The sequence below is a fragment of the Aptenodytes forsteri genome, unplaced genomic scaffold (genome assembly GCF_000699145.1).
Source record: "Aptenodytes forsteri isolate BGI_AS27 unplaced genomic scaffold, ASM69914v1 Scaffold66, whole genome shotgun sequence".
Taxonomy (NCBI): domain Eukaryota; kingdom Metazoa; phylum Chordata; class Aves; order Sphenisciformes; family Spheniscidae; genus Aptenodytes; species Aptenodytes forsteri.
Window position 1 is genome coordinate 1,271,485 of NW_008795131.1, and position 24,191 is coordinate 1,295,675.

At 39.8% G+C, this 24,191-nt stretch overlaps 1 protein-coding gene across 5 annotated transcripts in view; it reads left to right on the forward strand.

Moving 5' to 3' along the window:
• SPECC1 (sperm antigen with calponin homology and coiled-coil domains 1) overlaps positions 1-24,191 on the forward strand; it is a 76,237-nt gene that overhangs the window by 4,178 nt on the left and 47,868 nt on the right. Inside the window, exon 1 of one of the 5 annotated variants that reach the window (XM_009278170.1) lies at positions 10,265-10,570. The exons of the other annotated variants lie outside the window; for them this stretch is intronic. Coding sequence (XP_009276445.1) covers positions 10,531-10,570 — 40 coding nt within the window. The 5' untranslated portion in view covers positions 10,265-10,530. Of the gene's footprint in view, positions 1-10,264; positions 10,571-24,191 lie in introns of those variants that run through there. 5 annotated transcript variants of the gene reach the window in all.

Genomic DNA, 24,191 nt, shown 5'->3' on the forward strand with positions numbered 1-24,191 from the left:
CGGCCCACCCGGGGCTGTGTCGCAGGGCTGGCGTTAGAGGTACGCAGCCCACTGTCTCGCAGAGCAACAAATCAGTTTGAAGGCTTTATGTTTTAAATTTTCACCATATATCAATAGCATTCTCTCTTCTCTCTCTGCTGAATGAGCAGAGCGGTTACCCTGCTGTTCCTGGGACACAGCAGAGACGCGAGAACAAAGAGCCAGCCCTAGCATCTTCACGTATAGCTTGTGCTCCTAAGCTGTGGCATGCTCTCTCCCTCAGCGTTAGCCCCATCAGCTTGTTCCCATTAGTTTCAAATCTAAGCCTGTTTCTAAAGGCAGCGACACCATCTGCATACCAAGGGCTTCTGTGCAAATGCTCCGCTTTCCCCCAGGAGCTCAGCAAATGCTTGCTTTTGTCTGCTCCCTGGTGGCATTTCCAAGGGAATGTGACATCTTACTAAATTTGACCCTGACGTCCCTATTTATCACAGCCTCTGCAGGGCTTGGCTGTGTAACAGAACAATGTTACTAACCAGAAAGGGATTTCTGAATAAATAAATAAATAAAAATCTTTATATATTTTCCCTCACCCCCAAAAGAAAATGATGCATCTTGTAACAGCATAAATGCCTTGTAGTGACCCAAAGACAGATCCTGTTCTGCAGTTAATTGGTGTGTAAATCCACAAATTTAATAGTGACTAGTTGTATCCAAAGGCATTTGAGATTCACCAGCCAATAGAGGCATGATGCTGGCAAAAGATGCTTGGGAGGAGTAATGAGGGGAGAAGAAAACCTGTACAGATGATGCAGCATAGGATCCTGGGAATGCAGCCAGGGAAACAGCACTGCAGGGAGTCCAGAATGGAATACATATGTCAGATACAAAAATATTAGCACTGGGATAGAGAGCCCCCTTCTGCGTGCATGTATAATAACTGGGATTGGGGGAGGGATAAGATTTATGATGATGACTACTTTAAATACAAAGGGTAAAATGGTCTATGGAGGTCAAGTTACATCTGGGTATTGTTTTGCCAATTTAAATTACATCCTTAGATCTGACCTCATATATCGCTTTGCATCAGCATTTGCAGAAGTATGAATGGGAATACTAGTGCTGGGCAAAAAGAGTCCAAGTGTGGAGCTATGTATATTGTGTAGATAAACACTAAGAATATATGTGCTACCCCTCTAAAATTCCTTTTAACCTAGAGAGAACTGTTCCAGGTCTTATAGGGACTACCTACAGGTATGTATACAAAAAGACCCGTGTCTTATATATCTTAATTTTCACAGTGGTTCCATAGTCCAAAAGGGTGCTTGGAAATCTAGCTATATTCTGATAATATGTGTCACTATCATGGCCACTGAAAGGTGCTAGATATTAGTGAGCAAGGTTACAAAGCTGAATGCTACTTTTAGATTGCCACACTATGGAAAAAATACCAGTAGGCATATTATAATACAGTATATTGTTGCTAAGAGGAAAAATAAAAATCGGATATGACAGAGGGCACAACATGTTCCTGGGAACATTAAGTAGAAAAGGAAAGAACATTGTTTCAGCTGCTACGTTTTATTGAAATGGCATCTCAAATAGTCTCTGATGGTGATCAAGACTACACTGCAATGCTAACTGACTGTGGAGCTAATCCAAGTATGAATGTTCCTGTAGCTGGGAAATGCAGATGTTTGTGTGCATAGTCAACTGTGTAAATCTTGAAATTTTGTTCTGAAACCACTTTCTTTGGCTTCTTTGCCTTCATCAGTTCTGCATTTTCCTTTCATGTCTTAACTGCAGACATCATGTCTTCCTCCCCCTTGTTTGTGCTTTTTAGATTGGGCTTTCTTTGTCTGTTACTCAAGTGAGCGATTTGATTATTTTGCTGAAATGATGTTATATTAACTCCAGCTACACTCTGGTGGTACTCAGTTGGTATTATGGTGTTGTGTGAGAGAAACTAAAAGGAACAAGGTATAGAAATAAGAAAAAAAAGCTTAGGTTTTTCTTCTTTGGGTCTGACTGTCCAACATTTATGTGTTGACCTTGAGCAATAGCATGTGTTCCAAATGCTGCAGATAATAAATAACTGACATGAAGATTGCTTGTTTAAATAGACTTTTTTTTTATGCTGCCCTTGGTGGAGTTTGAGTTATTCATTCTAGCCTTTTGCTGACATAATTACCCCCGTCTGCCTTGTTGGAAGCTAACGCAGTAAATCATAAGCAACTTAAAGGGACGTGAGGCCAAATCTCATGTCTCCATTCTTGGCAAGTGGAGTTGAGCAAATGGAACTGGAGACGGATTCTGGCTGGAAGTTCTGTGCTGTGATGTTTGGCTTTGTAACTGCTTGGCAGTTTTGAAATCCCAAGTAATGGGAAATGACACGCGGGGAGAAATAAATGTCTTGGATTCAGCTTCCTTATCCACAGTGTTATGTCTTTCCATGTACTGTCCTAAAGTAGCAATTTGGTTTTATGTTAAGACCAAACTTACAGAGCTCTTGCATTGCTTTTAAAGTTTCAGTAGGTGAAAAAGAGCTGGAAAAATTGCAAACCAGGAGGAAGAGGGTCACTCACTAATCCTGAAAAATGTTTATTTTAATGCATGCACTTGTAAAGCCATCAAATCTATGAAGCCATATAGGTAATAAATTACTTTAAAATGTTTAGGGAAATCTATATCTTCATGAGAAACTAGGAGTCTCTTCTCCTTAAGGTTCAAGATTACAGGAAATCAGTGATTTTTCAGATTCTGATCCTTTGAGGTTTGCAAGCCAAACAACCTTGAATACTGCTATTTCACAGAGAATTTCAAAGCTTCTTATGTGATCATATGCTTCTCATGAAGAGCATTGCATGGTAGTACTGGTACACAAATGGAAAATTTGGGGTTCAGACTGGTGAAGTTACTTGCTCAATGGATCCTAGAAGTCATTCCAAATCCTTGCTCTCGGTTTTGTCACTCACTCCCTACAAACTCCTACTTCAAGCACTTTCTGAAAATTTCTCTCAAGGATGTCTCGTTTAATCATGTTCATGTGCTTCCTTGCTGTTACTTCAGTGCCAGCAGCTATTATCTGTCAGGTTCGACAGGAACCAAAAAAAGTCTTATGCTGGATGTTAGAAAGGAGATGCAGCCAGGATGTGTGACTGTGCTGGGCTGTGAGCACATAATCCAAAAGCATTCAGAATACTTCAGGCATCCCCGTTTCTCACAAGTATATTGATTTTTATATCAAGCTCTGCCAGCTCCAATATTGAAGTATCAGTTATCCTTGAAATGTAACTAACAGATAGCTATACTTGCTTTCTCAGGCTGCTTCATCAGCTTATTTCTTTATTCCTAAGTAAAGTCTAAATCTATAGACTTACTGAATTTGCCTTAGAAATAGTAGAAGCTGTCAATAACAATGTTATAATCACCTAACTTACTTATGGACATCCTGGATATTTTACTGACAAGCTCTGGATCTCTCTAAAGCTCAAACCATGTTAGAAGACAGGTACTACACCTTCTCGCAGTGATAGTGAGATGTGTTATATCTATGGAGGCCGGGAGAAGCCAAGATGCCAGCAGGAATGTGAGGGACGGCATACTGTGTCATCCCGTCCTCTATCAGAAATGGTCATTTATTTTCATGCATTAAATGGGAAAATCAACAATTGGCATGAATTTTCAGCCAAAGCAACAAGAAAAGTGTGTTGCTTTCTGTGAATATCTGCTGACTTGATTAACATCGATGGTTGGAGACAGTGCCAATACAGAAGTATAGAGGAGGCAAACTCAAAGATATTAAGAGTTTCAATTATCTCCTAGGCATCTAGCGTCGAGACTCTGAATTGCAGGTTACCTGGACAAAAGCTACTAATCCCAGAATGGAACATTGCCAGCATTAGAAATGAAGCTGTACAAAGCATGCTGTTGTAATAAGCCCAGTAAATTAAATAGTCAAATAAAAATACCAAGAAATTTGGCATAATCAGTGAAGGCTATGGCAGGACCTGAAGATTATATTCTATTGTGGAACAGTTTGGTTTGAACAATGTTCAGTTCCAATAAGGAGGGCCTCTGTTTTGATTATTTTTTCTGTGAATTGTCACTCACATTCCTGCCCAATAGTCAGAGTTAATGTGCCAATGACTAAATGTGATACCTGTATATCTTCAGTTCCTTCCTAATTTTAGTAGAGCACATACCATTAGTCCATTTGTCCATCACTGTTTGTTTGCCGTGTACTTTATGTAAAAAGAAAAATCTTCATTTCCCTCTAAAACATAGTTGCTTGTAGCTTTTCTGTGTTGATAGTGATGATATTCAGAAAAGAGAGGCTTTTACTAAATGAGGCTGACTGGCCACTACCAGTGTTGGTGCTAGTGCTGGGAAAGTACGAGTGTCACTTGTGAAACTTGAACAAGTTCAACTGTGGATGATTTTAGAGGGGAGATTGGTGTATGGTTTTATTGCGCATATCACTCATTAGATATGATTCTTTCCCATCAGAATTGAAAATGTGGCAGACTATAGATTTCAGAGCTTCCGGCACATTTATACAATTGTCACTTCAAGATTCCTATTTGAGAGTAATATATGGAATCTATCAAATTTACTGTCTGTCGTCTTTCTGCTAACTTCTCTGCTTGGCAAGTGTTTGTCACTTTCTGATGTGGGGTAACTATTTATGTTAATGTGAAGCTAATCCAGACCAGAAGCCTCTACATGGTCAGAAAATTCAAGAAAAGCATTTTTCTTAATAAAAGCTTTCTTTTAAAAAAAATCCTTAGAAAAAATCTAGTTGTTTAATTCTTCATAAGATGCTAATGCACCCCAATTAGAACAGGAAAAAGGAAAGTGATTTCTTTTGAAGGACAGCTCTCTGTTGACCTTGGGGTCCTTTTACTCTCCCATACAGCAGTTTTTGACAGGCCCTGCTTTTTGTGATCTGTCACATCAAAGGACTACTGTAGGTTTGTAGAAAGGTTGCTGCACTTTGCATTCAGTCTCGTTACTGTCTCATTTTTCTTGTGAAAGATAGAGGCAAATGTGAGAGACACTAATGAGATTGGTACGTTCTGTTCCACAAGACTTCACTAGAAACCAAATGACTGATCTCATCTGGGGTTTCCCAGGAACAATAAATATGCTTTAAAACTTCATCTGGAAGGCTAGTTGTGTTTTGCTATCCTTTCTGGGTACAAGACACAGCTCTCGCATAATTATTCTGTCTTATCAAGAAAGAGATTCTAGCTCCAGAACTGATATAAAAAGGAAAGGAAGACTCAAAAAAATTATTTTGTCAAGATGTCATTCAAATAGGCAAGAAGTGCTGCAGGAATTTAATATGCAAAACAACGTGGAAATATATCTTTACACTTACATCTATAGCTCTACATGTAGCTGGATATGCATACTGACATCTACACACACTTGTACATATCTTCATGGTTGTTTGTAACATATTGGTGCAAATGTGAATCTGAATCTTAATCTCTCTGACATTATTTAGCAAAATATTTTCTCTGTCTGCGATTTCCCCAGGTATCAAGTAATCAGACTAAGTTTCAGCACCATTTTAGAAGATTTCACCCACTAACCTCTGAAGTGAAAGCTCAAGAATTGAGGTAGATCAAATTTGGCATTCCAGATTCCATTTATGGCAGCTACTTGTCAAGTTTCTCTTATTTCTTATTACACTGGGGTTTTTTCTTCCCTTGCGATCGCCTGCACACTCAAATGCATATGTTCACTTCTGATGCCTTTGCTGAAAAAGTTCCTGTATTATGTTTGCCATGTTAAATTTTCATGTTGTTCTAATCTTTGCTCTTTCTTTCTGTAAGCCATGGACAGTTCTACATCTTAGAATGGCTTGGAATGGGTACTGCTTCACGTGACTGTTCTTCAGGACTCTTTTTCCCCTTTGATAAATATGTTAGTCTGGTAGGATATTTTAATTGGAAAAGGCGCTTATTCCAGTAGCGCAGAAGGAGCTCACTAGTTCTTTAATGAAAAAATAGCAGTGGTCTTATCATTAAACTCTATCTGTTGGCTTGAGATCTCAGTCCCATGATTCCTTGAACTAGAGATCTATTGATCTTGTTCTGAAGGTGGCATGTGAAGGTTGACTGACATAATTATTCTTTTGTTCCGTGGCTGACTGTATTATATGAACCTTTTCCATAACCGGGAATGGAGTGAGAGCAATGCATTTTAGTGGCTGTCTATTGGGATTTCTGATACCTGATCCTGTTAAGGATAACAGTTTCTCTGAGAGACATCCACAGGCTTTTTGCAGTCGTTTTGCATTATTAAACAAGCAAGAACTAACTTCTGCTGACAACACTGTCTGCAGCATGTACCTTTTTCAGTTTTGTTGCTGTCCTAATCTACTGCACAATTTACATTTACTGCACTGAATCTCTATTAACACATTCTAAGATTTTGCATGCAACTTCTTGTTAAAACAATTATGAAACAGAGACCCTTTTCTCTGTTGTATATTTCCCTGAGAATGACTTTGTTGGCACATGTTTACCACCCTGGGACCTGAGCCAGTTAAGAGGATTCAGTGTGCGGTAGGGATACTGCAATGCTAAATCTTAAAGACTGTAATGACTTGACTCATTAAATTGTTGACAGTTAATTGACTCAAGCCAACACATATAGGGAAGATCCATTACAGCTGTAAGCAAACTGTGATGATCACAAAAGCCTTGCTAGGGATACCTAAACAGAAAGGGGAGCATGCATGGATGGTCTAGGAATAGCACAAATCTGTGATCTCTAGTTTGTTTTCATTTCTTTTCAGGCTTCTTTAGTGAAGTTGTTCAGCAAAGTCAACACAACCTTGCGTTGACTACCTGCCCTAGGTTAATTATCAGCTTTCCTTCAGCTGGTTTGAAGAGAAATGATCCTTAACACAAATTCTCTAGACCTAAATGTATCACAGCCAAAATGCCTTGGCAGAGTGCCATTGTGTTTGCACTTAAAAAATGGGAGGGAAGGAGCAAAAGAAAAGAATGCAAAGCTGGCCTGGTCTAACAAGTATGCATATCAGGAGAGGGCTTGGCATTCCTTGTATATTTTTTTTTCCACTGTTTTTTTCAGCAGCTTTTGGCTTACATTAGATTTTAATACTGTAAAGTAAGAGGGATGGATTGGCAGCTGTATCTCAGATGGATACCTGGAAGGCTGCAGTTCTGTGCCATGAACTTAACTATGACCTCACCAAGCATCCTCACAACAAAAAAATTGTTTTTAGCATGGTTAAAAATAAATTTGCTCTTTCTTCTGGGTTTCAACATAGATATTATATTCCTAATGCTTTGGGGTCCAGTACTGTGCATGATATACTCATCTCTGTAGATTTCTTTTCTCTCCTACATATATACTTAGTGCTCATAAAATTTTAGCATTAATGGAAGAAATAGAGCATGACAGTGTGAACACTGGTATTGATAGTCAGTGTCCACCTTTAGGGCCCATTCAGTTTAGTTCAGTCTTCACCAGAAGGTCCAGCCCCTGGAGGTCCTGCTCAGCATCTGTAACTTCTTTAGACCTTAGCCTTCTGAAGAGACTGTCAGCTATTTGGCCACTGGAAATCTGAGATCATTCTGTGGCGTCTTCTTTTGAGGATGTATTACAATTTGAACTTTCAGAAGTTATGCTAATTAATGTGCTGTGTTGTGAGAGTAGGGTCTGAGGAAAGATTATGCCTGGCAAATAAGTCCTGTCATTTGACTAGTGAGTTGAAAGAATTATGCATGTCACACCTTCGGTAATTAATTCCCATTCTCACTATACAGAAAAGGGGTGTTTGTAGGGTTTTATTGGCAGTCCCACAAGTGGATAGTGCCTAGGAAGAAACCAGCTAATCTACTTTATAGAGATGAAATTGTTCATTCATTTATTTTTATACCTTTATTACTGAGGAGGAAGGGAAAATAATGTAAAATGTTCAGATAATAAATAGTTGCCAAAAGATTTAGCCATGCATCTGTCGTAATTTATCACCTAGTCACCATGCTAGAAGTCATGCTTGCCATTATTCCTTTTTCTTTTTCCTCAGTTTGAGCTGCAAGCTCCATAAACAGTCATCTCTTATCCATGACTTCTGCTCAGGCTATAGCTGTATTTTCAGATTCATACCTTACCTTTCACTGTGGACTTGGGCAAGAAGTCTTTCGCCTGACATCATTCTCCCTATCATGGCGTTAGAATGTTCTGATTTATGTTTCGTGCCACTGTCGAAAATAACAGATTGGTTCTTCCAGTCATGACTCTTTTACAGTGCTCGGATTTCAAGTGTGTTTGCTCTGACTCGGTGATTATATTTTATAATTACTCCAGATTTGCACCCCATACTGTACTGGGACCCTGTTACACTATTCCCTTTTGTGTTACAGGAATAGAAAGCAGGTGTTGAAATAATATATGCTCAATGTCAGGATTTATCAACCCAAGAGATTATCTGAGCTAATGCAGTCCCTCTGGTGAATCCTGTTGAAGAAAAGCAGAAGTCATTCTTTAGTCTATAACAGAAGAAAATCGCTTTGCCTTGGAGATAGGTTTCAACAGCAGTTGGAGGACATTTGTATCTGTACCTTTGAGAAGGGCAAGCTGAGTACCCATCCTAGTAAGATGACTTTTAGAAAAAGAATGCACTATCAATGATCCTTTTTTATAGAACTTATATGGCTTATTCATTAAACAAAGCATTTTATACTTGGCATGTCATAAGATAGAAGTAGACAGGAATTTTGTTTAATGTCATCCAAATATAGACAGCTGTATAAAAACTTTTAACTTCATCCATAAAGTGTTAGAGCAAGAACAATGAAAAATTTAAAATTGACAACTAATTCACCCTGTTATACTGAAATATTAGCAAAATTCTGTTTCTATCGTATTGAATGATCTCCAGATTTTTTTATTTGAAACAATGGATTCACAACTACCTAGATTAATTTCTGTATGTTTTATTTTCAATCTGTTTTGAGCCTAGGACACAATAGTTTATTTCTGAATTTGTTTTTAACCGTCTTTGTTGAAATCAAGACTTTAAGATGATGATTCTGTTAATTATCCATGTAATGGAAACTGATCACTGGAGTAATTCAGTATTCTTGCTTCTCAGGTACATCATGACTCCATTAGTGAGGAGCATCTTGATTTCTTTCTTTGAAAGATCGGCTGTTGGCCAGCCTCTGTGGGTAGGCCTGCCTCATGCAGCTGCTCTTGCAGTACAAGTCACGGTCAAAAATATTGATGATAGAGATACAGTATGTAGATTGTATTTGTGGTTGCAGCTTCTAGATGTAGTAGTAGCTATCAGGTGTGGTTGGGTTTGGTGTTTTTTTTTCAGTGCTTGTGAGGAACTAGCATGAGGGGAATTTTGGAAATCACTGTAACAGTTTTTTAGGAATAATAAACCACCATGTCCTTACTTCAAGCAAGAATTACTTTTTAATAGTATTCAGTGTATCCTGTACATTGCAGGTTCACATCTATATTATAAAAACAATATACTGACTACTCTCAGCACCAGCTGAGGCTAAGAAGAGCTGGGGATGCTCAGGCTTACCCAGGAATAGCCCTAGAGGATGTCGGAACAGATCTGATAGGCAGGATTTTTCAGAAAGGGTTTATGCTCACAATCATGGTCAGGTTTTCAGAGGAGTTCAATCTCCATGTCAGTATCGTTTGGGTATCTAAGTTTTCAGAAGATGCTGAGTGTTTCTGAAATTTGGTCCCCTAATTCTTGTGAGAGCTTAGTTAAGAGCTGCCTTTAACCAGACACCTAAGTATATCTGTACGCAACAGTGTACTTAGATCTATGGGCAGGGTCCGTTTGCTCCATGGTAAGCATGCTTCAGGTGTTGTGCATTGGGGCAAAATAAATTTTGTCATTGCTTGGAGGCATTTGGCTGCTCTTGTCTTCGCTGAGGGTCCTTCTGCCCGTCGTCGCTCTCGGCTGCATTTCAGTATTTTGTTCTGAAATTTAGTGTACTAATTTGAATACTAGTGTATGGCCTAGAAACAGCTCTCTGGCCATTCACCCCTCTGCAGCCGTGGGTGCGCTGGGGCACTGAAGCCCTGCTTAAGTTTCCAAGCTAAGCTCGTTTGTGGTGGAGCTTGGTGCCTTTCTTCGAACCGCTTGTAGTGTGCGCTTGCTGCCCCTGGGTGGCCTGCACTGCTCGTTGAGTCACTCTTTCTTTACCGGCGAGCTGCTCGCTCTTTCTCTGCCTCTCTTTCTCCCCCTCCTTTTATTCCAGCAGTCAGGCAGCTAATTAACTGCACAGGCCGGCCTTCAGTGCATAATATTGTAATGAGGTAGGAGGGAGAGCCACAGCTGCTTCAGCATGAGCAGCAGGCTCTGTTCCTGGTGCCAGGAACTAGGAAGGAGCTGACTTTTTTTTTTCCCTTTTTAAGTTGACTGAACCGTAGACGTTAAAAGCAGATAGAGGCAGGTCCGCCTCTGGCACCGAGCATGAGCGGGCCGCCGGGGTCCTAGAGGAGCTCGGGGAAGAGCCGGGGGAGTGACCGAAGATGGGCAACCAGCCTGGGCGAGCGGAGGAGCACGACCAAGGTCTGTAAGGACCGTGCGAAATGCCGGGGTTGCTGCCTGCGGTTTTGGGGGCTGTTACTGCAGGGAATGGGGTTTTGTTCTCGGGGTGGGGGGTTTAACCGCAGTGTCCCACTGAGCGGAAACAGAGGCTGTTGTCATAGCTAATGCTGATGGCTTCGAGGCTGCTGGAGAAATTACTGCTGTTTACCTTGTGCCTTGTAAATGCTATTTGTTACTGCTCCGTACCTGAGATCACAGCACCGCTTTGGGGGCTGTTACTGCAGGGAACGGGGTTTTGTTCTCGGGGTGGGGGGTTTAACCGCAGTGTCCCACTGAGCGGAAACAGAGGCTGTTGTCATAGCTAATGCTGATGGCTTCGAGGCTGCTGGAGAAATTACTGCTGTTTACCTTGTGCCTTGTAAATGCTATTTGTTACTGCTCCGTACCTGAGATCACAGCACCGTCCTTAGGGAAGCTTTTCTGAAAGAAATCCTTTGCTGGTTGGAACAGAATGCCTACAAGGGAGGGACCTTAATGCCTGACAGATAGTATTTTGCGTAGTCTGCATGATGCAGCTGAAAAGTTACAAAGCTTATCTAGTGATGTACATACAACTTGTCAGGATCTGCAGCTTGGCTGTGTTAGCCTTTACCATTGTTCGTGGCCTGAGGCCTGAAATTTCCAGGCCTTAGAATTTAAAACGATGCCTTTGTGGAAGGTCTTCCCACCATTGTCCTTTCAGAAGTATAGTGCTTTGCATGTTAATCAGTAAGCAGATTTTATAGAAAGCCAAGAGCTAGTATCAGGTATATCTAATTCCCCTTGTGCTAAATGTCTATACTGGACACTCGGCAGGCTGGTAATTTGTTTCTGATGCCATAGTACTGTTCTGGTTGCCTTTTGATTTATTTTGCTTGTTTCTCAAATGCTGAATGAGGAAAAAACAGTAGGCCCGCTTATTTCTGCTGGTTTTTTATTAGTTTCTGTTCGAGCTTAGAACCCTCTAATGTACAGAAAACTGGAATCGGTTGTATTTCCTGGCACTCTGTTTCTTACTGTTGCCATGGGAATTTCATTCACAAAATTCCATTAAAGTTGTTATTGCTTGATCAGGGTTTCCTTATAATTTCGGATTAGATATGTAGCAATTGTTTTAAAAGCAAATGCATATGTACCTGATCTCTAGTATTGTGAGGAAAAGCAAGAGGCAGACAACACTGCATTGCTACTCTAGGATCTCTCACAACAGATCTGCCAGTGAGTGCTGGAATGGCAGTTAGGTGTAGTGGAGAACTCTCTAGCAGTATGTTAATCAGCAGGCTAATGAAGAACACAAAAGCTGCCAGTATCCAGTCACCAGAAGAAATGCTGCCCTAAGGGAAAGTTAAACTTTAGGCTGGAAAGTACGGCTGCCTACATCCCCAGCCCCTGAAATCTGTATTTCACTGGCCACTGCCAGCTATAGAAGTCTTGCTGGAACTAAACATGTTACTGTCATTTTAGGAGGGATAATACTGATGATAAACTAAGGGAGAGATGGATAAAGGTATGGGGAGGTACACTGCTAACTTCTGATCAGAGTTTGAGAAAACTGACTCCGATTTTTGCAGGGTCAGTGGTGGGATTCGAACAGCTTATTACTATTAACATAGATGATAAATGAGCGTGCAGACCCCCTGTGGGTTTTGAAAATTTCTTTCATCCTTTGTTTTCTCTTGTCCTGTGACTTTTTTTTTTTATTGAAGGGGAAAAGGTTATGCTTCTGTTGCACCTAAACAGTTTTAAAACTCTTCTAAGTTTTTAAGTGTAGGCTGTACTGTTTTGTTTTAATATGTCCTCACTGTTCATAAGGTATGAATATGACTGAAAAACACAGAGCATTTTGTATTGAACTACATGCTCAAAACTCTGTTTAATCATGAAAAAAGTTTCAGGAACATTCCTGCTGACAAAAAAAAATTCTGACAATGTACTCCTTGTTGTGTGTGAGCGCTCTGGCTTTGGAAGTCAGAGCATAATGTAAAGACATCTGAAGCAGAGTTTGTGTTGATTTTTGACAACTAGGATGCAAAAACTTGTTTTTTACATTAGAATGTGATACATGGAGGTATCTGTGTTGGGCTTAGTTTCTGCTTGGATGAACTTAATTCAATTCTCATTCAGGAATACCTGCATCTTGAATAACTGTGGTACTTTAAGTTTGGTCCTTTTGGACTAACCAAAATAAAACCCAGGAATAGGCTTCTTTATTGATCTAGCTCATGCACCAGCTTTAACTACAGACAATCAAATCTTGACCTGTTTCCCTGAGTATGATATTCAGGGTCATCTTGTTTATTTTTCTTTCCTTTCCAGGAAACTTTATGGACACTGTATGGTTCATCTGTAAGTCTTTCACCCCAAACTTACCATCCTGGGGTACCGGGGACAGATTTTTAAAACAATTGTTCCTCCTATTGGTGTCACTGGACACTGAAGTCTTTAAAATGCCTCTGTTATGGTATCGGTTATAACCTAGAGTAAAATACTTATTTTCATATACTTACGAGAGTATGATGTACTTTAACAGGTTTTCCTGTTGAGTGTAAATAGGAAAAACAGGACATGGGGATGCACAGCTTTTGGTTAACAAGGCTACAGTTCTATGACAAAGATATATTTTAGTTTCAAAACTAAATAAAATAATACAGGTCCCAGAAGCAACACTTCCTGAGTCTGACAGCGCCCATGTGAGTGATCCTGACTCTACAGCTAACAATCAAGATTTGGGATATAAAGATACAGCTGTGATAACCCCAAGTTCTGGGTGGGCTGGTCAGTGCTGTCAAGGAACAGGAAGGAAATTATTGCCCCCAAGCTGAGCAGTCTGAAGCTAACATGTTAATACAGGGGAATCGGAAAGAAATGTAACTAGCTGAGGAAGGGATTGTGGAGAGGTGAAGACAGAGAAAGGGAAGACATCCTACATTGCGTCTTTCTTACAAAGTAATCCACTGCTGGTATCTAATGTGTATGTTTTGAACAGAAGATTTACAAGACTGTAACAGCCTAATATCTCTTTTTAAGTTAATCTACGTCTTGCTAAGAGTGTAAGAGTGTCTAAAAAGGATTTGAGGAGATTGCTTGTAATAATGTTAGATTCTATAGGCTTTTCCTGACTTCTAATTTAAAACTTATTTTAAACCACTTTTACAATCATTTGTAAGAACTTTTCCTCTGTGGTGTGAGACCCAAGTTTGCATCACTTGTTTGCCAAAACTCTGCTACTTGCAAGCAGTCACTTTTCCTGCTATACCTGAGTGTTCTGAATATTTATATTTATAAAACATGTGGAGCTTTTAGAATGAAAACACCTGTAAAGTAAAACAGAAAAAGATGTAAAACAATAGTGAATATTGCTGCAGTTTGTCAGTAGAGTTTGTTTTCCGCTTCTGAGACTGGCTGCCTCAAGCAGCCCATCAGCATACACAAACACAGGCCAGAGCACCTGTGAAATTGTGGGAGCATTTCATGGGAGTTGTATGGAAGAATACAATGTTATCCAGTGCACTAGTATTTATTGAGAGAAGCCTTTCAGACATTAGTTTGCCTTGGAAATAGTGAGGCAGCCTGTATTTCTGAACAGGAGTACTAAGATTCTTTGACATTGGTTGACACGGTGATGGTGGGGTTTTGTTTATCCTCTAAACATCTGCAGGTGATGTGATGATTAATATCTTTGGGAAGAGGTGGAAAAAATGACTCAATACATACAAAAATTTTCTTGAAAGAAGCGGTTGAATGGGAAATGTTAACTTCTCTAGTTGGAACAAGGTGATGGGTGGGGTTATCCAAGGGTTAGACTTTTTTTGGGACTGTGCTTATTTGTAAAACATGCTTACATGGCTTGGATGAGAATATCAAATGTCACTGCATACACTAAGCCAGTATTGATCTGTTTTCTTATGTCTGTTCTGTCCTGGCTTCGGGGTGGCTTCATTTTATGTTTGAGGAGGGGATTCTTCGGTGTAGGAATATATAGCTTGTAAAACATACAGAGACTTTCAAGATAGAGTATTGTAGAAATACATTACTTCTTGTGATTTCTGTTTTTCTTTTTTGGGGTGTGTAGTCAGATCTTTTCTGGGTACTCTCTCTAGAGTCTCTCATCTGCTTCTCTTCCTTTCTCCTTTCTTCTAAACATGGGAGCCATTCATTTTAACTCTGTTACATGTCAGCACACCATTTCTGCCAAGCAAGAGCTCAAGAGAACAGATGAGTTTAATGATGGTGTGGGGGGAAGGGAGGGAGGAGAGAGGGGCCAGCAAAGCTAATGAATCACATAACAGCTTTCATGGAAATACCGACAGCAAGTCATGTCCTCTTCGAGCTCGGGCAGCGAGCTGTAGACCTTTTGTTCCCAGTGGAGCCAGCAAACCACAATTTGCTCTCCAGTGGATAGTTTAATTCCTTAGTCACCTCTTCCTCCCACGAGTCATTCTCGCATGGGGATTTTACAAATGCTGTCATTCTTCAGAGTAGTAACACGCTGCTGATTAAACTGGTATTGAAGAAGATTATTTTCCTCTGGAGGGTAATTTTTACTTGACTTAAGCCTCTCTTCCAAGGCCAGTTAGGGCCAGCTCTGTTGATTAGTCTTGTGGTGTGACTTGACTGGACTGACATTATTAAATCATTTCAGAAATACCGACAAACAGATGTCAAATGGCAGTAGTCTTTTCTGCTCTGCAGGCCAGTGAAATGAGTACAGCCAAGAGACTATGTCACAATTTGGACTGGCCTCTTAGAGGAATTTAGTCATGAGTATGACTAACTTGCTGCCTCTGAAATTATCTGTTTGAGGCAAAGTTAAGTGATAATTTGAGGTCCCCTGATCCCAAGATGAGAGGCCAATGAATGCTAAATTAATGGAAGAGGTCAGTAAATTCTCCTATGCTAAGGCAAGGGCCTTGACAACAGTTTTCAGTGTTGGCTGGGAGGATGTGCTGAGTGTGGAGTACTTTCTCTGTGGGCAGGACCAAAGCTTTTACAAGAACTTCTAGGGCATGGCAGGCAGCAGGATGTGGTTTATGCATTTTGTTTTGTGTTAGATTGTTTTGCTGATGAAAATTAAAGCCATTCTTGGGTGAAGGCAGGGAGCTTCTGCTGGGAATCTTACTGAATGAGCTGGTCAGCAAGAGCTTGTCCTATGGTTAGAGCTCTGCAGACTGCTTTTGCCCCAGTGCTGGTGGTGTTTTAGGATCTATGAATAATAGATCCTAAATAGTAAATGTAAAAGCTAGTTTTCTTGATGATTGTTTTATTAGTTTCGTTAATGTGCTGCAATTGGCTTGACAGTGGTAGAGTGATAAGGAAACAGCCAGTGGATGGTTGTGATTGTGTGTTGGTTCTGACACAATATTAAATTACTCAAATGAGGGAAAAGGGTGAAAGGAGGAGGGAATAATGCTGGCCTTGGAGAAACAACAAAGCTTACTTCTTTTTGTTTGGGTTATATTTGGCTCCTCAAGATCTTAAAGCTATAAAGCTAGCCAAAGAAATTTGAGCAAGTATTGCACCTTGGTCTTCCTACTGAAACCTGCCAGAGCCCTGGAGGTATTCACGAGTTTGTTCAGAAGCAGTCCTGTATTTTGGAGCTTCTACTAGTATTTCAGTAAAGTAATTTATTTTATTTTTTCTCTTGTCAACTCCTCCTCTATTTTACTAATCTACTCTTCATAACATCTGATTTCCACAGGGAATGTAGCTTTCAGAACAACATGAATTTGTAAAACTGAAGCCAAGTACTTCTCTGATTTCATTGGCACTGTATTGCTTGAAGAGGACTTAATTTGATTTTTCTGTGATTCTCACGGACTGCCACTAGCAGGTTGACAAATCTTTGATACTTTCATTATCTTTTGATTCTTTCCCATGCTCTGTCTCCAAGCAATTTGAGCACAATGATTAAAGACTATATAAAACTGAGGAGCTCTGATGATAATAGACACTGCTAGATTTTCCATGCATCAACTTTTTTCTTCCTATAATCCAAAGTAGACGTGTTCACAGATCTCTTTTTTTAAAATGTTCCATCTATTATATTTCATGGAGCAGTAGTGTTTTTCCATAAGCATCAATAGATGTGGATTGCGTGTTCTGAGGCAGACTACTCTGTCCTTGTATGATCTATGCTCATTGGTCAGTTCTCTCAGGGTGTAGAATTAACAGCAGAACTGCAGTTTTCTGCCCTTTTAATCAGTCTGCGTAGCACACAACTAACAAGCTGTATATTTTTATCAACAGCAAAATTTAAATGTAAATTTCGTACAGGCAAATTTGATTTTGATGACTGGAAAAATATACCCTTGGGATAATGTAAGGCTAACATGAGTTTGCAGGGTCCAGTTCTTAGCACGCATAGGGGATGTGTTGGCTGAAACAAGGACATATATTCTCCCATTTGTTACCAAGATGAAAGAACTGTATAGTTTTTGTATCTTGATTGGAATTCATTCAATTGCTTTGGGAAGAATATTAGGGGCTAAGTAAATATGTCCATGTCCTGTGAGCAAAGTTACGTTCCTCTCATATTCTTGTCCCGATGGATGCTTTGGTGCTAGCTGTTAAAAATCATCGGTGAAAGTAGGACACTACTGAAGCAAATAAGAATTTTACCAGTAACTTCAGTCAAGTCATATTTAATGTATGGAAAGGGGCTCTAGGGACAGGGTGCAGTCGTTTGACATATTGTACTTATGTTGGCTGACTTTTCTTTCTTCCCCTACTGAATTGTAGTTTATCCTTAACCTTTCTTTTGCATTTCTTTGCCATAGACTGGTGACCAATATTCTCGGGATAATTTGATGAATGGTAATTAGTTATGTTTTGATTGCCTTCAATGATCTGTTCCATTTCTAAACTAGGATGATATCTGAAAATATTAAAGCTACTTCAAGAAAAGACAAAATGGTTATTGAGAAAACTCTTAATCTTTGAGGACATTGCCCTTCTACACAGCTTCTGCCTCAGGACATTGCAGTAGGATTCTTGAATTCAGCAGAAAAACCTGTAAGGCCATATGATTTTCTTACAGCCTTTTAATTTTGACCTGTTTACCTTTTACAGGTAAAAGGTCATTTTGCCTTTTACCTTAATGGTTTCCTTTAGATAGGTTTATCCAAAAGTATCTTAATACATGGCTGTTTCGATAGGAGTATGTAAAGCAAATGTGAACACACTAAGGTAATGCTTTTGAAATGCCATAGAGAAAAAGGTAGAAACTGAACATACTGTCTTCCTGATCTCACTGTTTGAACTGTCTCTGACCAGTCCAACTGACTGGAGAAATCCCATCCTGTACTAAGGACAGAAAGCTGTTTTAATTAACATGAACAAAGTAAAATGCAAAGGTGGTTTCTTCCCTGCATCTGGAGGATATTCTTTTGTATTCTTCATACCCTAAAGGTCGTCTGCATTTTGACACTGCTGCATTATTATACTGAAATCCTTATAATACCATATAATTATGCCTCATATAATCACTTTTGTAGGGGTTGTTTCTACAAGGGTGTGGATAATGAGAAATTTGTTGGCAGGAACCTAGTTCTCTGCAAGACAGGGAAGAGAAAGACCTTCAAAAGCATATCTGAATATCTATTCTCATAGAGAAAACCGCATATGATTCTTGAAATAAAGCAGAGGTAATTCCCTATGCTTGTGCAGAAGAACCAGCTCAGCAGTAAGGTCTGTTAGTCACAATTAACAGCTGGTAAGTGGGGATGAGTCTGTGAGTTTCCATGAACATCAGTCATTGCAGGGACTGGTATTCTCTGCTTGGAGAAAGCTCACAGCACCAGCTCGCCCAGAGTGCAATAGCCCTGGTGTTCGTCTATCTGTGACATGATAAAATAGTTGCTAAATTGCAGCCTGTAGAGAAAAAGTAACATTTTACCCGTTCAAGGGTGAATTGTCAAAATCCTGTTTTCTCAGAAAAAAAAAACCATTAAAAAAAATATATATGACCTGACCAAACAGAAGTGGGTAAAAAAAAAAAGCATAAAAAAAAATATATATATATGACCTGACCAAACAGAAGTGGGTCTAAGTCTTGTTCCCAAGAGTATGTAATGTCAGCCATAATGCTGGTATTCTAATGCTGGAAAGGGATAAGGCAGTGGTGTCATATCCATCCCCATCTGCAAATATAATTCCTTGAATGGAAAGAGTGCTCCAGAAAAGTGGAGCAATTTATTTAAATCTTCAAAGGTTTTTAAATGTTCATATAATGGAAAGTTGTGTGCAGAAGACAGCCTGTTTTCGGCTGGCTAAAGCAATGTACAGAAATATTTCATGTATGTTTCCAGGCCTCCTAAAGTACATGGCAATAACTTTGCTTAACCCAAAGCCGAGTATCCATTCGACTATCCGTCAGTCTTAGGCTTACAGTCTATCTTGCCCCAAGGTGGGAGGCACAAAGCTCTGACAGTATTTCTCCAGGCTTTTCCTGAGCAAAAGCTGGTGAGGGTGGAGGCATCAGAAGGGAAGAGACAGTGCTCTTTGGGAGACTGAAGATATTTCCACAATCCTTATCTTCTAGATCTTGAGAAATGCTGCTTTCATAAAACCTTGTTGAGTTTAAAGAATGGACTAATCATGTTAGAAATTACTCTCAGCCTCCTCCACACATAGTTTCTTTGAGGCTGCTTGACTGTGGAAAATCTTTGACTGATCTTTTAATTAAAAGCTTTTTTTTTTTTTTTTTTACCAAGGAGTTAAAGCTCTTCCTGCTTTGAAGTGGGCAACTTTTTACAGATAAACATCTCATTATGTTATGAGACTTCTTCCTCTCTCCCCTTCTGTCTCATTTCTTTTCTTGATGGGTCTCATCCTGTGTTGATAGTTTTAATGATTTCAGCCTAGTTTCTAGCATCAGCTATTCAGGACAGTGCTAGCTGGCTCCCTTATTGCTATACTAGGCAGAGCTAAAGCTCTGGATGAGCTGTGGAAACTAAATTGCAGTCCTCCCCCCACCCCCTCACTGAAGCGGGCTGGAAACAACAATAAAACTGGGTTTATTATGTGGTCATCACATTTTAGTAAACAAAGGGCAGTTGTAATACCAATGCAATGCATACTGGTTATTAAGCATTAAGGAAACAATTAAAAAAAAAAAAGGCCTCTAGCTTTTAACTTCTGTGCTGTTTTAGGGGAGGACGAACCACCTCCTTTCGTGTTTCTATTTTTGATCCCTTTTTTCCCCACTCTGGGTTAACAGGGTTTGAGAATTCATGAGGAAAGAAGTTATTTTGGTTCAGTCAGCCCTGGCCTTTTGGCCAAGTGTGGGGCAGCATTCCTCAACTGGAGGGTTCAGGTCATGGTTTCCTAATACAAAGCACTCAACAGCAGTGCTGTGTAAAGGCATTTTCTGTGACTCCATTCCTCTGTAGTGTCTTGCTGCTCACTCAGTGATACAAGCTGAAGTGTTTATGGGAAGGACAGTGAATTAGATCAGGATCTGCCTTTAACAAAGAAAGCAAAAGGCAGAGGGGGGAGGGAAACATGCAGATATTTTTATAGCCAAATCAGTTCCATGATTCAATTCACAGCATGGCCTCATGAACAGTTAAATAAACAGGTTGAATAAATTAACCTTCTAATTGTGAAAATGTTGATATTAAGCATTTCCCCACTTAAAAATGCTTTTTGGTTACCCTTTGTGCTTACAGATGTGATGTCAGGTAGATTTCGGTAGCTTAGAGGAGTGATCCACAGCACCCGACTTCTCTGGAAGGAGCAGGGTTCTTTTCACTTTTCTTTCCTATTGGGTTCTTGGATCAGGAGGTTTTAGGTAACTCTTCTTCATTAACTTCCAGCCACAGATCAGATGTTAACGTTCAGTTGTGGCAGCCCTTGTATATGCATTGTACATGGAGGAATGTATCTACTTGCTACTCTATGATGACCATTATTAACTGAATTTATATAGATTTAGGGTTGGTTTTTAGTTTGTTTGCTTTTTAATTTCCTGTACTTCTCGAAATACTCAACACTGGCATTCTATCTAGTAGTAGTGTATTTTCCAGAAATGGAAGTACAGCTGTCTTGTCACCACTGTTAACGCAGTAATGGTAGAGTGATGAACTTCTGGGCTAGGTTAGCTGGGAAGCCGTTTTCTGAGCTGAAGAGAATTATCTACTTGTCTGCAAGCTAGAGTCAAGGAAAATACTGGGATTCTTACTCCAGCTAGCGGTCATTTATCTCGGGAAAAATCCTAGTACAGCCGTATGAGTTGAGAAATTAGTTTTCTGCCTTTACCTCAGAGCAAATCCACTGCTCTTTCTGAACAGCACCTTCCTGGGGGGAGGTGTTAGTAAACTTCAAGGATGTCCCCCCAAAACAGTTGCTAACCACCTTTTAGACAGCAGAAGCCTCAAAACTAGCAGGCAGGAGAACAAAGGAAATCCCCAACTTACCAACTAGATCAAACTAAAAATCCCTTATTTCAGTGAAACACTAGAGGTTTTGTCTCCGTTCACTGAAAGATTCACATGTATGGATATTTTTCTCAGTTTTTTTTCTTGAACAGTTGTTTTCTAAAAAAAACCCAGAATAGGGTTTGGCTTAAAATTAATTTTGCTGTAGGTATGAGATAATTATACCTGATCTCATCTCATTTTGACAGGTGCATAGGCAGGAAATGTTCCAGAACAAACAAAATCGGGAAGTGTCACAGTACACAGAGATCCCTATAACTTTGGTGTGCTAATGTCCCAAGTATATAGAGTCAAGGCCCTCTTTAAGGAATATGAAAATTGGGGTTTTTTTAATCATGAGCTATGGTGGTTGTGGAAATTGTGAAATTGGATAAAAAGAAGCAGCACGTAGGGGTGACTATTTTAAAAAAGGAAAATTCTGGATTTCTGTAACTTCTACCAGATTAATTTTGGGATAATGCTACATATAGGAAGTTTTAGTCATTTTTTTTGGGTGGTAGACAAGGGGTATAGTTAGCGGGTGACTAAAGTTTTTGGCAGGCCCACTGGTATTAACGGTTCCCAAAAAAGTAGGCTTGAGTTTACCAGGGGGACATTCCAGTAAGTGTATGATATAGAGTTTCTCTGAACATTTGCTAGACCATTTGCTTTGGATATCTCAATGTTTGTTATGCCAGGTTGCTGGGTACTCTAGAAATCCAAAGCAGCGCAGTGGTAGATTGCAGTTACACTTGTAATCTGCACCTGCATTGGCAGACATGTACATTGTTTTGTTGTTCCATGGGGTTTTGTACACCTCATTTCAGAGGTGAACGCAGTGGTACCCTCATGATTCTCTTGGTGCCAGAGGCTTATGGCACAGTGAAGCCTCTTGGATGCTTCTTGGACTCTTGAACAGATCTGAAAGGGAAATTTGTATTTGTGAAAGCAAAGACTGGGCATGCTAGCTAAGGGTACATATGCATAGAACAATTCTTGCCTCCTCTTAGCTTTGCCAATGTACTTCACAGACATATCTTTGGTCCTTAGACTTCTGACCAAAAGTTTCCTCTTACAGTACAACCGGCACTGGTTTTGTACTGGGGCAGGCCTATCCAAGCTTGAGTTTTCATCTGAGACTTAACAAACCTTCAGAAAACCCAAGTAAATAGCGTAAGAAATGTTCAGAGGAACTCTTTTGTATGGACACTGGCATGTCTCTCAGGGCAAAGAGATTTTAACTACTCCTGCTGTTTTTCAGAGAGGAATTGTATGGGAACAGGCCCGTAAAGAATAAAGTTGGCTGAAATTCACAATGAGACCTTGTGAACAGGATTTTGATCAGATCTCGTCTCATTTACCTTCTGAATGAGACCTTGTTTCCACTGTAGTAGCATTGAGCTGTGACAATGTGAACTTGAGCTTCAGTTCTTGTTGTTGTGGCTGTGCTAAGAGCTTGGAACCACCAGATGCTGAGGAGAGCTGATGTTCTTTTTCAATTTGCATTTTTACACTTTTTTGGAAGAGTTAAATGTGACTTTCTCTGTAAGAAGGAACAAGATGACAGAGTTATTGATCAGGGTGAATCCAACAAGCTGAAAATAAAATATTTGTGATCTTTAAGAAATTCCTTAATCGTGCAGCAGAGATTCCCTGGGTACCTTCTCTTCTAAAACCACTATATAAGTTACTGAAAGGGACAGTGTAAATAGAGCCTTTTGTGGATTCTAAGAGTACTGGACAGTACATCTGTACATTTTTGCTTGGTTTAGATGCTAAAATTTGAACTAAACGGAGATGCTTCAACTATAAGGTCGTCTCTCCTATTAGGTTACATTCCTACCATGGGAGTGTCTCTTCTAGTGGCCACCCTTCAAAAGAATGTACTACCAGTAGTTCATCTGCAGATTTAAATTGATGACAAGTAGTTTTGTCATGACTTAATCTCTGAATTACCAAAATAGTGCCTTTTCTCGTGTGCTTCTTGCACCCCAGATCTCTAGACACATATCTTCTAATTAAAACAAAAAATAAGCCAACCTTTACAAAGTCTTCAGCTCTAATGTCCGTGGTCTCTGTAGTCTTAAATTAGGAATTGCTCAGATCAAGATGCTTATTGCTGCTTTTTCTTTGGAACCTCTGGTAGTGTAACTTTTCAAATACAGGTATCGGTTGTTCCCTAATACTTTGTAATATAATATTGATTTTGCTTTCTTTGGTCTCTTACTCTTTTACTCTGTGTCAAATATCAGTACGTGAGTTGCTTCCCTACGCTGTCCACAATGATTACATAGATCAAAATCTTTGCATTAAGTCTTTTAGGTTTTTCCTCCTGTTGCATATTGTACCTATTCCACAGAGGATGTAGTCAGACAGTCCAACAGGCCATTAAAATTCTTCAGAAAAAAAGTTCATGTTATAATTACATTTTAGTCTCAGTGTTTGCTAAGTGAGTAGGAGGCCTTATTTGAGCAGATGCTTCTATATAATTAGTGTTAGATTATCAAAACCACCTTTGTTGTTTTGCAGCCATCTCCTTGGTTTTTTTAAAGCTAGGTGGAGTCCAAGTGAACCTTCCCAAAGAGTTGCTGACCTGTAAAGGTGTTGGCTCTATGACTAATACTCTGTAAACAGACTAATTCAGGAGAACCGTGACTGGCCAAGCCTAGGTTTGCTTTGTTTGCTGTTGCATAAAGACCAGGTAGCAGAGAGTATTGTCTTTCTGCAGGACAACCCTAAAAGAGATGGATGGAAAATGGTATGCTCTTCCGAGTTATTGAGTATTATCCAAAAGAATATCCAGCACTGTGGTCACTGAAAAATGCTGACAGCTAACCTGTTCAGCTCGTTCCCTTTGTGCGTCAAGCAGATCAAGCTGTAATAGTTTGTCACAGTATAATAGTGTTATTCTTTATCCTGTCTTTTACCTAAGCTTATTGTGGACCAGAAGTTTTAGACATTTCACTCTAACTTCTGCCCCTCTGCTCTGGTGAGACCCCACCTGGAGCACTGCGTCCAGCTCTGGAGCCCTCAGCATAAGAAAGACACGGACCTGTTGGAGCGGGTCCAGAAGAGGGCCACGAAAATGATCAGGGGGATGGAACACCTCTCCTATGAAGAAAGGCTGAGAGAGTTGGGGTTGTTCAGCCTGGAGAAGAGAAGGCTCCAGGGAGACCTTATTGCAGCCT